Consider the following 13,093-nt stretch of genomic DNA (forward strand, 5'->3'; position numbering starts at 1 on the left):
AAGACAAGGACTCCCTGGGGTCAAGTGATTATTATAAGGCTCTCAGTGAAGCATCACTGACCCTTTGGTATTAACTGTGCTGCTAAATAAGAAGGTACGGAAATGCTTAAATATCGAGCCTGCGTAGTATTTCCAATGGGAGAAATGTTTCGTCACTCATGAATGCATTAATGCAATCACAGCATTGTAGCCATTCCCCAACTCTCTGTGAATGGCACTCATGGCCACTGATCAGTGGTCTTTGATCAATGATCGTGACAATTTCCTTATTAATGATCAAGGAACTGACCTCACAGCCCATTGCTCATTCAATTGGCTGGTTTCAGTTATTGTGCAAATATGTACTGTTTATAAGATTGGGGAAACCTGCAGTCAGCTGAGACTGAAGAAGTCACTTGGATGAGTGATGAAACGTTTCTCCTGCTGAAAACGTTATGTCCAGATGAACAGAATCAAACTTTTTGGGAAGCTTATCAGTCCCAAGCTAAATGGAGAATGCTCGAGACTGTTTGTTTTTTCTTTGCTTGTTTTATGTTTGGTTTCTTCGATGGACAAAAGATGTTGATCAGATTTTAAAAGATTTTTTAGGATGTAACTAAAGGCTCCGCACATTTTCAGTATATCTTAGAAACATATGGTCTGGGAAAAATATTCAAAAAGATTTGATTGTTATAGATGAGCCCAAGACAAAAGATGTTCCACAATAGTTGTCTTTATTAAGACTGAACTCGTTTCCACTAACAAATGCCTGCAATACGTTAAAACCAAATGAAATGTGTAAGACACTCATCCTTTCATTTTTGCAACAATTACAGAGATAAACACTACAAACTAGTGCACGTAAACAGCAAAACAGTTAAAGGGGAAAAAAATGAACAGCTGTGTTAGTAAGCAATGCCCAAAGAAAGATATTCATAATTTTAATGTTGCCGTTTTGATTTTGTGTTAGGTAAGAAAGGACCTCACAATAATATTTAACTACTTTAAACCATAAATAAGACAAAAACAATCTTTTAAAATTGGTTTTGAAAAAGTGGAGTGTGTGATATATTCATGGTCTAAGACAACTATGTTGAAAGCATTGCCTACTGTTTGAGTAGAGAGCGTGTCAGTGTAATGTGGTGTTTTACTGCAAGTGTGAAGGGATTAAGATGTATCTGTAGTTTAAATGCTGCTGGTGAGCAACTGCATATAAAATATGGAGGTATAGTACTGTGCAAAAGTCTTGAATCACCCCTCATTTCTTTATATTTTGCCCTCAAGGCTCCAGACTTTCTTTCTGTCATGTTTTAAGAAGTGGTCCTGAGCAATAGTTCTCTAGGCTTTCTGCAGATCAGGTTTTTCTTTGGACATTGCCTGTTTTTTTTTTCCATTATTTTTCAGTCCTGTCCTTGTACCTGACCATTTTTAAAGCAAATATTATTTTTGTTTGTTAAGCCACTTAACACTGACCTAAAAAATAAATCCTTAACTCAAGTAACGAACCATTGTGTCCAAAAACACAACAGACAATTTAGCAAAGAACCAAAATATAATTTTAAATTGTAACTTTAGGCACTTTTTAGTAGCAGCCTGTTAAAAAAAACATAATTTGTTCCCATTACTTTAGCTTAATCTGCAAAAAATGACCAGAAATAACATTTTGACAGATATAAAATAGGATTTTTGCACCAACAAAGGGAATTCCAAAAGAACTATTATCTGAAACTTGGCATATCTTGGCATGGGGTGCAGTGTATCCTTAAAATATGTGAGGAAATTGGTCAAGTGAAGGAAAAAAACAAAGTAGCAAACCTAAACAAAACTACAGCAGATGAACAGTATCAGTGAGTCATGTCCTTAAGAAATAGGAAAGAATACAGGAAAGAACTGGCACAGGACCTGAAAAATACATCTGGCCCTTCAGTTTATCAATTTAATGCTTGCCTCAACAGAAATGGTCTCACTTTCAGGGTCACTGTCAAGGAGAGGTCAGAAAAGAGGTATAACAGTGAGTGTCCACAGCCATCAGTAAAACACAGTGAAGGCTCTGTCATGGTTTGGGACCGGTGGCCATATTTAAAACGTATGCTTGTATATGTTGCAATAAATGGTTCTACATATTTCCTATTTTGCTAGCAAAATGGGGAGAAATGAGGAGGGGCTTGAGACTTTTTGGACAGCAGAAGCTGACCTCTAATAAAAAAAAAATGAAGTAAAAACATAATGGGAAATAGAAGAATGTTTTCATTTCGTTCTCTAGTTTCAAGCGTTATTATGTATTTTCCGTAACCTATGACCCTCATTAGAGTCAAAGCGAAGTATGAAGCAGGATATGTTTTTGCGATTGACAAGTCATTATGGTACTAGCGAGCAGTGTGGCTCTTTTATCAGTCTGATCCTCCCCTTATGACAGCTGTCCTCCTGCTTAAGGCTTGACATGGTGTTTCACTAACCAATAGGTGATGCCAGAGTGGCTACATCCATCTTTAATTTTCAACCTATGGTCAGCACTCAAAGTGTTTTGCTATCCCAGTTTAGAAAACACATTTTTCTGAAAGCTTGTGCAATGTGTTTTGTTGCCACAGAGGAAATGAAGCATTAAAACAATTTTATAGCGCAGTATGTGTAATCCAGAAATGAATGAGGACACTGCGGCTCAAAAAGGTCAGTCTGAAAAATGCCAACTATATTGACAAGAGACACAAAGCTTGATTTTACACATTACTCTAGTTCATTTTTCAGTTGCACAGGAGAAGAGCCTTTGCAATGAAGAATATTTTCTCCTCTGTTATAGTCATGGTGTTTGTAACAACATCATATCAATAAAAAAGGTCTTAGTTGGGATAGTTTGGAGCGTTTAATAATGCAATATTTTTTCAAAATAAGAGTGGAGATTGATTTGGTTTAATACACTGCTAGCCTTTCCATTTTTTCTATGAAATGGGCTACAGTGTGACAAAATAATAATTTTGTATTATTAGATATTAAGTAGATAGTCAAACTTCCAGACCAACAAAGCAGCTTTCATTTGTGGCGACAGCAAACAATACAGGCCATTAACACTAACCTGTAGTAGACTTTGTGAAGATTTTTGCCACTAGTCAAACTAATGTATAAATAAGATGTCAGCTGGTTAGTGTGGTAGAAAAAGTGTCTTTTTCATATGTCCTCTGCATAAATGTGGAGGTGTTATTCCTGCTTAGAGAAATTTTCAACGGTCTCTATGAACTGATAAGGACCAAGGCTTGTGACCTGACTTTAAAATAGCTGGTAATGGGAACAAGAAGCTACAAAACACAACAGAAGTCTAACCAAGTAGGCCCTTTAAGGTCAGTATGTGACAAATAATAGAAATAATGCAAATAATGGAATTAGCATTGCCATTAAATGATGTACCCAGTACTCACACATTTCTGTGTGTGCAGGAAGTAACATCAAGGGAACTGATACATTACCCAGCACATCAGGATATGTTGGTGTGTTCACGAGATCTTTTTTTGGCTTGTTTGTTTCTCTCCAGTGTGGTTGCACTTGTGGATCGAAAACAAATTGTGACCTCAGAGTCTAGTTAACATAAATTGTATTGGTCTTTGCAGGGTAATTTTAGGAGGGAATCAATAAAAATGATTTTTTTTCCAGCAGCACTGCTGAAGTTTAGAATAGTACCTGGCATTTGAGCACAGATCTAATTCACGTGTTTTCCAGGAAGATAATCCTGTTGGTTATTGTGTCTCACTGTTGTATGCCCGTATAAATGTATAGACTTATTTCTGATGCCTCACCTTGGAAGTCTGTCTTGTAAAATTCAGACTTGTATACATATTCATGTTAGGTTTATCCTCTGGCTAAATGTGCCATCTTGTAGGTCACTTTCTTTGCCCTGTCAGCTAATCTGTTGCTGGCAGTGTTCCCATCTCCACTCTCAATCACAAATGTGCCCTCAAGGCACCATGACATCCACACTGCTTGTTAACAGTGGGAGCCATAAAGAACCTCGCCTGCATCAATATTCCCATATCACTCCTTTCTGCTGTGCTACAAACCAGACGCCGACAGCTAGAGAGGCATCTGATCGAGGTTGTGTAATCACTCTGGTAGCCAACACAACTGTGCTCTCGGGATTTAAAGGGCTCTTCAGTTTTCTACCATACCTGATGCAGCAACGGCACGCATGTAAAAAGTTCATTACAGAAATGTACCATGGGAACAAATGGAAATGAATTTGTGTGTACCTTCATGTATGCATGGAAATGCGATGTGTGTATCCACATCACAGATAGAGTCTAATTGTTGACCCTGGGATTGAAATGAAGTAGACTGCCACAGTAGCTGAGGGGGGTTTTACATGCTGATGAATATTGTTACTCTGCATCCAGATTTGGTATTAAAGTGCACATCAAATGTATTAAGGTGACAGTATTTTTTTTCCTGCAGATTTTTACTTCAGAAAGTCTTCTGCAGCTGAATGAATAAATTATTCTGAGTTATTTAGGGCAAATGTGTCAACTAGACAAGTTGAGCCAAAAATACAAAGCTGGCTGCATCATAATCTATCAGCTGAAAAATACAAACACATTTACCGTCCTTTCTCTTTGATAAACAATTAAAGGCATGCACTACTGGTAGTTACACGCAAGCATGGAAGAAGAACTTCATTGTTGTGTATTGTAAACAAAATCTTTTATTTTCCTTCATGATATTTGCAGTGATCCTTTATTACAGTCACGGATTTGCTTATTTGGAAAGCATTGTCGTTTGGCTGTTGTTGTTAAGCACAGACAATTCGATAATACAACAATTTCCCTTCGGTTAAGAAACTTGTGTATTGAAACGTTATCTGTGGATTATTGTGCCATCGAAAATAAACACAATGCTTGCTGATCATTCATTCAGCGTGTTCAGCATGTGCTCGTCACTGTCACAGTCTCCTATTCTGCCATAACACAATTCATCAAATGAAAATAAGGCAACTGTAGAATTTCCATTTGGCTCAAAGAGGTGACTGCTAATGCGAAACAGATTTTTCATAACATCTGTTTTTATGTCAGACGTGATGATGAGAACTGTGGCGTTCTGTTGCGTCTGAGAAATGTGATCTTGGTCTTTGTCGACTATAAAAGCGGTGTTTGTGAGCGGCAATCTCAAAGGTTTTTTTTTACACTTTTAGCTAAAGCAATAAAACATCCACAACTTCCAATACCTATGTTTCCACATTACATTTGACCTGTGTGTGTTTTGGTGTGGCTTCACGCTTATTGTCTCATTTAAGTGTGAGTGCTCTTTCTCGGCAATAAGGTCAGTGGTCACTGGTGATATCAGGGTCTGGTGTCAGAACGAGTTGCACAGTGATGAATGGGAGTAATCTCACAGCTGTTACACAGTCACAGACATTTTACTCGGGGGAGGGGAGAGTACGAGTGAACACAAAATTTATTATAAATATACATTTACATAACAATTTCTATGTCTTTGTCTCTCTCTCTCTCTCTCTCTCTCTCTCTCTCTCTATATATATATATATACTTTGTTTACCCTATTCTGTACATGTATTTGTATGTACACAATGTTATTTATGTTGCGACTGATACAAAAAGCCATGCAATATATACAGTACAGTAGACAGTATATCTATGAAACCTAGTTTTGTTCTCAATAAATAGTAATAAATAATCTAACTCATGTTGTTGTATGTTCTACTGCCCATAACATTTACATTACTGCTTTGGATTAACGTTTTCCCTTTTTCGTCATGACCTGATGTCAGTTTTAGCTGCTTTGACTGTATTTGCTGATAAGATGATAAGTTCCTTCACTCCACATTCTCTGAAGATAGACATTTCAGTTGGGCGTCTTTGTCCTCAAACGTCACCTTTTTGTTCCTCTTTGGGTCAATCCAAGAGTTGTGAATAATAGCGTTATTGGGGGTAGGGTCCGCCTCAATTATTGACACCACTCGCTTCTTCATCTTGCTTTTCAAGACTTTCTGGAACTTCTGCCTTGTGAAGGCATAGAGTAGTGGGTGAAAGATAGTTGTCCCGTAAGCCATGACCAGGAAGCCTAGTCGCAACTTGACCATCAGGTCACTGAGGCCCACGCTGAGGATTACTGTGTTTAGTACCGTGATGGGCGTCCAGCACAGCAAAAACGTAGACACGATGAGGAGGGACATTCTGAAAACTCTCTTTTGGCGTTCTCGTCTTTCCCTGTGACGTTTAACTGCCCTGCGCAAGGCAATAATGACAGAGACGGAGGTTCGCATACCCAACGTGGGATTACGGGTGCCACTGCTCTGCGAGCCGTCCGTGGTCTCTTGCTGTGTTGTCATGGTTGTCATGGACAGACGCTTTTTCCTGCGAGCTTTCTTCTTCTGTGAAGCATGGAAACGCGTACCAATGCGAATGTTGAGCGCTTGCAGGATCTTTGAGTAGGTGATTAGCATGACAATTGCAGTAAAGAAGAAAATAGGAATCTGAGCAAGCAAGTGGTAATAGAGGCCAAGTTCATTGTAGTACTGGTTAGTGGGGACCACATTCTCCACCAGTGTCTGGTTCTGCTCTGTGTGGCCTTGAGCAAAGAAGCCCACCTCAATAAAGGGTACAAGGAAGCTAACAAAGGATAGCACCCAGATGGTGGCCAGCAGGGCCAGGGCACGACCCATGGTCAGGACTCTGTTGGCTGGTTTGACAGAGATGTCGTAACGATCAAGGGTGATGGCCAGTACATTAGCAGCAGTGGCAACACTAGCGAAGGAAACACAGGCTTCATGGAAGCAACAGACGAGGGCTGTGTCTCCTTCCAGGGAGAGTAGGACCACCACAATGGTGAGAGGGATGCAGCACACGCAAACCAGTACATCCAGCACATGGAGGTTCATAGTGACGATGTTACTGACGGAGCTAATGAGGTTTGACTTCATGCAGTAAAGGGCAAGCACAGTGAGGTTGGAGCTCAGGCCAAGCAGGATTTCTAGCATGAGGAAGCCTGTCAGGGAGACCTGAAAACTAACAGGATATAGGCTGGGGGTCGCCGGACTCATGGTGCCGCTGATGGGCTCAGTGTTGTCGGTGACCGTGACGTTGCTCATGGTGGCTTCTTTTTCAGGGCACATTATCCTGTGTGTAGGGAGTGAAAAAATATATATATATTTATGAAGTGGAAAAGGAAATGACGGGTTTTTGTTTGTGCATCTCTGGGAAGTTCCATTTAACACTTATGTGATAACTCTTATCAGATGAAGTTATCCAGTAAGAAGGAAGCGTCAGCATTTAAATGAGAAATACCAAGAGCACACACTTAAATAGAGCAATGATTTTCTTTCCTGTTATGCCCTGAAGATTAGATTGTCTCACTACGTGATTGGCATGACTCCTTGGTAACTATACTGTCTCAGTGATCCTATTTCAGGCTGTTGCGTCTACACCGGAGTCATATCACTGAAACCCTCGACTGAATTCCAATGTTTTCATTTTCAAGATTGCTTGGTATATTGTTGTTTTGTCAAAACCTACTTGTGGCACAGTGTAGTTCTGAGCATCTACTGAATAACACTTTATAACACATTATATGTTCCTTAGTAACTAAACTAATCATTTTTCACAGCATTTTCTCCACTGCAAAATTATGAATTATATTTTATAACAAGATGACTCTGCCAAACAGGGATGTTTACATTGTCAGACTTCCAGCTATTAGAGATGCACATTAAAATACTGAGTGTCCATTCAGGCTAATCAATGGATCAAAGAAAAAAAGCTGCTGGCATTTGGAAATGTCATAAAATTGTTGTTAGGAAGAAGAAAAATTATATCTTACTCTAGGATAAATCATAACAGCTTATTAGTGCATGCATTATTAAACTCATCTAGCCTACCCCAGTCAAATCTGAATATGGTTATTAGATGACATGGAGAACAACAAATGTTTCTGTAATATTTACCCTTGCCTCCAGCACTATCTGAACACCAGAGCGGTGTAATCAGGCCATAGAGTCCATGTTAGATCCACAGAGACGAGCATCGCATCCAAACATCGCTTGTAGAAAAGTGCTTCCGTTCAACTAGAGCCCCCAGCGAGGCTTTTCCTTTTACTGCTAGTCCCTCCCAGAGAGGCCGAAAATCCCCAACTGTCTCACCAAAGATGTCAATGAGTTGTCACTTTTCTCCTTTCTGACCTTGTTGGCAAGAAAGTTAAGCAATTAGCCACCTGTATCCAGTGGATGCTGGGGAACATAGGCTGATGTCTTCTAGGCTGATTTTTTTTCTTCTCTCAGATCTCTGGTTTGATTTGGTAATGCTGAGATAACTGATAGATGAGCAGAGCAGGGATCAGATGTCTGAGCCACCTCCTGTTTATAGTCGCATGATATTCCCAGGCAGGAGAGTCACAGCCAACCAAGAAAACAAAGAAACGCAGACTCTCTTTCTCCAGTGCAGTGCTAAAATGTACTGCTCATAACATGAGCCTTTTTGCTTCTTTTGTATATAGTGAGAAAATAGCAGTCAGATATTTGTGTATAAGAAAATAGTTACATCCATATCCATGTCTGGTACTCCAAGAAGCGCAGTTGTCTGTCTGCCATGCAGATATTTCCGGTGCACACCACAGTAATGTCCCACATGTATTTGGGAGAGGTCAGAGTGTCCGGCCAGCATACAGGCCCATGCTTCCCCTGGGAGTACTAATGGAACAGGCCTTCAATCTCTACCTTTCTCATTAGTCTCTGTTCTCTTGGCTCCAGCTGCCATTGACTGAGCACAGATCTCCAGTTTGTCCCACGACATGCTTAAACCTAAATCACCAGAGATGGCATGACTGTAGCGTATGTGTATCCAGTCGCAATGACATATGTGAACACTGTCATTTGTGATTACCAGTATTTAAAGGTACTCAGGAGGGCTGGGGTGGGGTAGGGTGGGGGCTTGAATCTGCAATTCAGGCAAAGGTCATTATCGTGAGGTAGTGGATGTCAGTTCACCAGAGAGAGAAATTGCCTTTTAGATTTGTAAAGAGATCCCAGACAATAATTAGTCTTTAGGAGGCCGGTTGTGTAAACGGTAACATCTACATGTCCTTCAGTTCCACACCTTTCATTCACAGTGACCTAAAGAGACAGAGAGAAAAAGAGAGAGGACAGGAAAATGGATAATAACGAGAATAAGATAAGGACAGAGAGGGAGTAGAAGGAGAAGAAAAGGGAAGTGTGGGGGACGAATTAGTGAAAGTAGACATATCCTCAATAGAGAGGCGACAAAGAAATTCTCATTAACAAAGCAGCAAGCCTCTGATGTCTTATCGTGTTCCTGTGCAGAACCTGATGCACTTGGTGAACGAGACAGTAGCACTAATAAAGGGATGCACAAAAGCCACGGAGTATTTTACATCTCATTGTTCTGTTTTGAGATTCAAGATTAACTGCAGCGTTATCTTGTGATTCGTGTTATGCATGTACATATCAATAAAGGAAAATGCTTATTAGGATGCTACTTGTGGAGCAACAGTGTTGGTGACATTGCTGTTGTTGCATTCTCACCAACGGCACAGACTTGCTTAAAGCTTTGGTGGAGTGCGATCCGTTGGGAAACTTGCTACAGAGACATGGATGCCTCCTCGCATGCCCCGATATGTGATCCATATAATCTCTCTGGAAGAACACATCTGTCACTCTTCAAGGTTGCAAAAGTGAGATATGCCTTTACTTGTATACCAGAGTGCCATCATAAATGATCGTTCCTCTGTAGCACGTAAGACATACAGCACAATTTTAAGGTGAACAACCAAGATTTCATGTTTAGTTTCTTATGTCACAGAGCATAGGGCATGTGCTTGTTTGTAAGTAGGTGTGTAGCAGTAAGACACAAGTGTGCCCACAGTGGAATACACGTACATTGCAGTGGATAAAATTGAAAAAAGAAGAAAAGCCTTTTAGACAATTCGCTTCCTTGAATTGCCCATTAAAAACCAGAATTGGTTTTATTTAGCTACTAATTGGTTTAAGCAAAACCAAATGTTTCTCAATTAAAGTCCTCCAAAAACACATTATGACTGAAACTGTTCAGGAAATTACATTTGCGATTTCTAATCCTTCACAATTGTTCTAACAGAGATGTTTGGTCCCTCATTAATCTTTGCTGCCATATACTCTCTGCTCGGCTTAGCGCTGTAGATCAAAGCAATAAGTATAGAGTGCCCCATCACAGCACAGCAAAGCTCACCATGCAGAGTAAACACAGATGCTCCTGAGCTGGTCTGTTCACCACGCTGTCCCCTGTCCTTCCACCTCTGCAACAATTCGGTGCGACTGACAGAAGCTGCTGTTTTTCTCTTGCACTTCTCCCAGCAGGAATCCAGGACTGAATAGTGATGAACATACAAGGGTCACACAACTGACAGATGTTCTTTCCTTCCTGAGTACCAGACAGAAGAAGTCCAGAAAGATGAGTCTTGACATGGATGTTGGTGGGATTCCCCCTTTTTCCCTCTTTTACCCATTTTACTTTCATCCATCCATGCGCACTGTGAAAACTCCTTTAGCCACCCAACTCTCTGTTGTGATCGCTCCTTCTGTCAGGATAGGAGTGCAAACCATCACACTCCTGGTATCTCTCTCCTGCTCTGCTCCCCTCTTTCTCCCTCACTCCCTCGATCCCTCCCTCTCTCTCTCTCTCTCTCTCTCTTACTGCGGAGGTTTGCAGTGCTCTCCCCGTCCTGATTGGTCTTCTGTAATAGGCTTAACTCTTTCCTCTCTGGCAAGGGGAGGTATTTCCTTTTGTTCTGATGCTCTCCTCTTTCCCTGTCAGTGATTGTAGCATTCCATGTGAGCCTGTAGTGAACAGCGTGGGATTAAAAAAAAAAACTACTACACTTATGCACAGGGACTTTAGATGTCACTGCGCTAATCACACATCCTGCTTCAAAAGCAACCGGGCAGACTTTCGAAGCAAAAACAGGGGTAATGCATCCAGGATGATGTATTAATTAGCTCTGTCACAATATAATGAACAAATAATGCGTTTGTAGACCGTGGAAGGAATGATGAGGATGGAGAGGCAGAAGAGAGAACCAATATTTCAGCATTGATTTTTGTACACAGGTCTAATTTTGCATGTGCAAGTGAGCATGAGAGACAGCAAAGCTGATAGAGAAGAGGTCAATTCTACGTGTGGGGGGGGGGGGGGGGGGGGATGGATAATGCAGGAAAGGTAGAATTCAGAAACAGGAGATAGAGTATTGTGGGCTCTGATTGATAGTTTCAATTAAGTTACTTTGTCAGATCAGTGAGAGGTTGACCACCCTCTGTTTCTTTTTCAAGTCTCATTTGTCAGGTGCAGTTATTGTCAGAGGGCATCCTGGTACCTGACAGCCTGCAGTAAAGAAGATGATGCCAACTGTCATTCTGGCATAGTGACTTGAAAAGAGCAATTAGCCCACACTTGGATTCAAAATTAGACCTTTACAAATGCGTTCAGGAGAAGAAAATCTGGGAATGCGCAACATATCCAACTTTGAGGTCAATGAGTGATGGTGAAAAAAGAAATCTGTGGTGGTCAAAAGCTAACCAAAACTGGGCAGCTGAAGATGAAAAATAAACCTAAAATTAATAAAGTGATTGTTTGCAAAAGCTTAAATTTGCAGTTTCAACCTGCCTTATATCAGCAGTCCATGTTTGTGGTTGTGTGCGATGGTGTGGGAAATGTTTTCTTCACTCACTTTAGGCCCCTAAAACCAGTCAATGAATATGTAAATGCTTATCTCGGTATCACTGCTGAATATGTGTCTTAATAGCCCCCTGTTTTCCATCTTCTAATGGCTACTCCTGTCGTGTTATTACACTATATCACAATCCAAAAGTTGTGTTAATATAGTTTTGTCAATATAACATTGGAGACAGTAGCCTATTAGGCATGTGCTCTGAAGATTCAGATTCAGAATCTTGGATGTTGTAGAATTGAGACATTTTTAGGATGAATGTGTATCTAACACATCGGCAGAAGTGACATAATGCAATAATTTTAACATGGACTCAGGAACATTTCCAGCATCCAGCGTTGAGAGCTAAAGGAGAAAGAGGGGTTGGTAAGTGCTCAGTAAGTGTAGTAATTGCACGTTATCATCTGCCACCTACTTTGCAAGGCATTTAGAGTTTTTTGTATCAAAGGTCTAAATAAGACTATGAATTACAGCACCCAGTTTCAAATAAATCAGTCACTCTATCAAGTATACATCCTTGCATCTTCTTCTCCTTTTATGTCAATATTTCACTAGCTTGAGCACTTCAAAAGTGAGGATTTTCTGATTGCTCAATTTCAAATTTACATTGTTGTTCATCGATTCGGTTTGAAAACCACAGGTGTGAGAAGGTAACTTGTGATGACAGTTTTTTAAAAATATTTTCTGACATTAGATTGGGTAAACTTTTATAGCCAACTATTTGTAAAGAATTATTTTGCCAATGTAATGCGGTGCCTCTTTCATTTTTATTCTGTTCTTCTGCTAGAGCTGAAAAAGAGTTGTACACCGATGGAAATACGTAATCTGTAGAACTGGTAGTGCCACATAGCCCTGGCGTTGTATGGTAACAAACCAGTTGAGATATGGGAAGTCTTTTCTGAGCTAATAAGCTTGCAGCTCAGGCAGTTATGTGTTTCTACTTTTTCTCTAACAGATTCACACGCTGATTAAACACGTTTAGTAGAATTTGTCATTCATTTGATCATTTACAGGATGCATGGCAATCTGTTAGCTTCCATTAGCAAGAAACAAAAATAAACTCTAGTGGATGATTCTGTATCTTCCTCTATGAGTGTTACAGTGCACACTTCTACCAAAATATATGCGGGGCTGACGGACACCGGTTGAAATTAGTTTTTCACATATTGCTGAACTCTAGTTGAAAGTGAGGTGGTGAGCTTTGCAGCGGGTTTAATGGAATCAATTGCTTGACACTGTACCAATGCCAGCTCCTTCAGTGTAAACCAAGTCAAGGGAAGTCAAGGGGAAAACAGTTTCACCATCACTATCACTGAATCATGTGTTTTCTCGCAAAAATCCATAGAGTGATAGCTGTGAACAGGTAGCTGCAAATAAAAATGCTTTCTCAAAGCTATCAATAGAA

The 13,093-nt window shown here is 40.2% G+C and overlaps 1 protein-coding gene across 1 annotated transcript; it reads right to left on the reverse strand.

Moving 5' to 3' along the window:
* Positions 1–5,514: 5,514 nt before the first annotated feature.
* LOC102310145 (G-protein coupled receptor 22) lies at positions 5,515–10,639 on the reverse strand. Its single transcript, XM_005929093.2, has 3 exons — positions 10,194–10,639; positions 7,919–9,082; positions 5,515–7,094 (listed from the first exon to the last, which is right to left on the reverse strand). The coding sequence occupies exon 3, from the start codon at positions 7,088–7,090 to the stop codon at positions 5,792–5,794; it is 1,299 nt and encodes a 432-aa protein (XP_005929155.1). The 5' UTR covers positions 7,091–7,094; positions 7,919–9,082; positions 10,194–10,639; the 3' UTR covers positions 5,515–5,791.
* Between the last annotated feature and the right edge of the window lie 2,454 nt (positions 10,640–13,093).

This window comes from Haplochromis burtoni, unplaced genomic scaffold (assembly GCF_018398535.1).
Source record: "Haplochromis burtoni strain Fernald_Lab_line unplaced genomic scaffold, NCSU_Asbu1 Contig_77, whole genome shotgun sequence".
Classification (NCBI taxonomy): Eukaryota; Metazoa; Chordata; class Actinopteri; order Cichliformes; family Cichlidae; genus Haplochromis; species Haplochromis burtoni.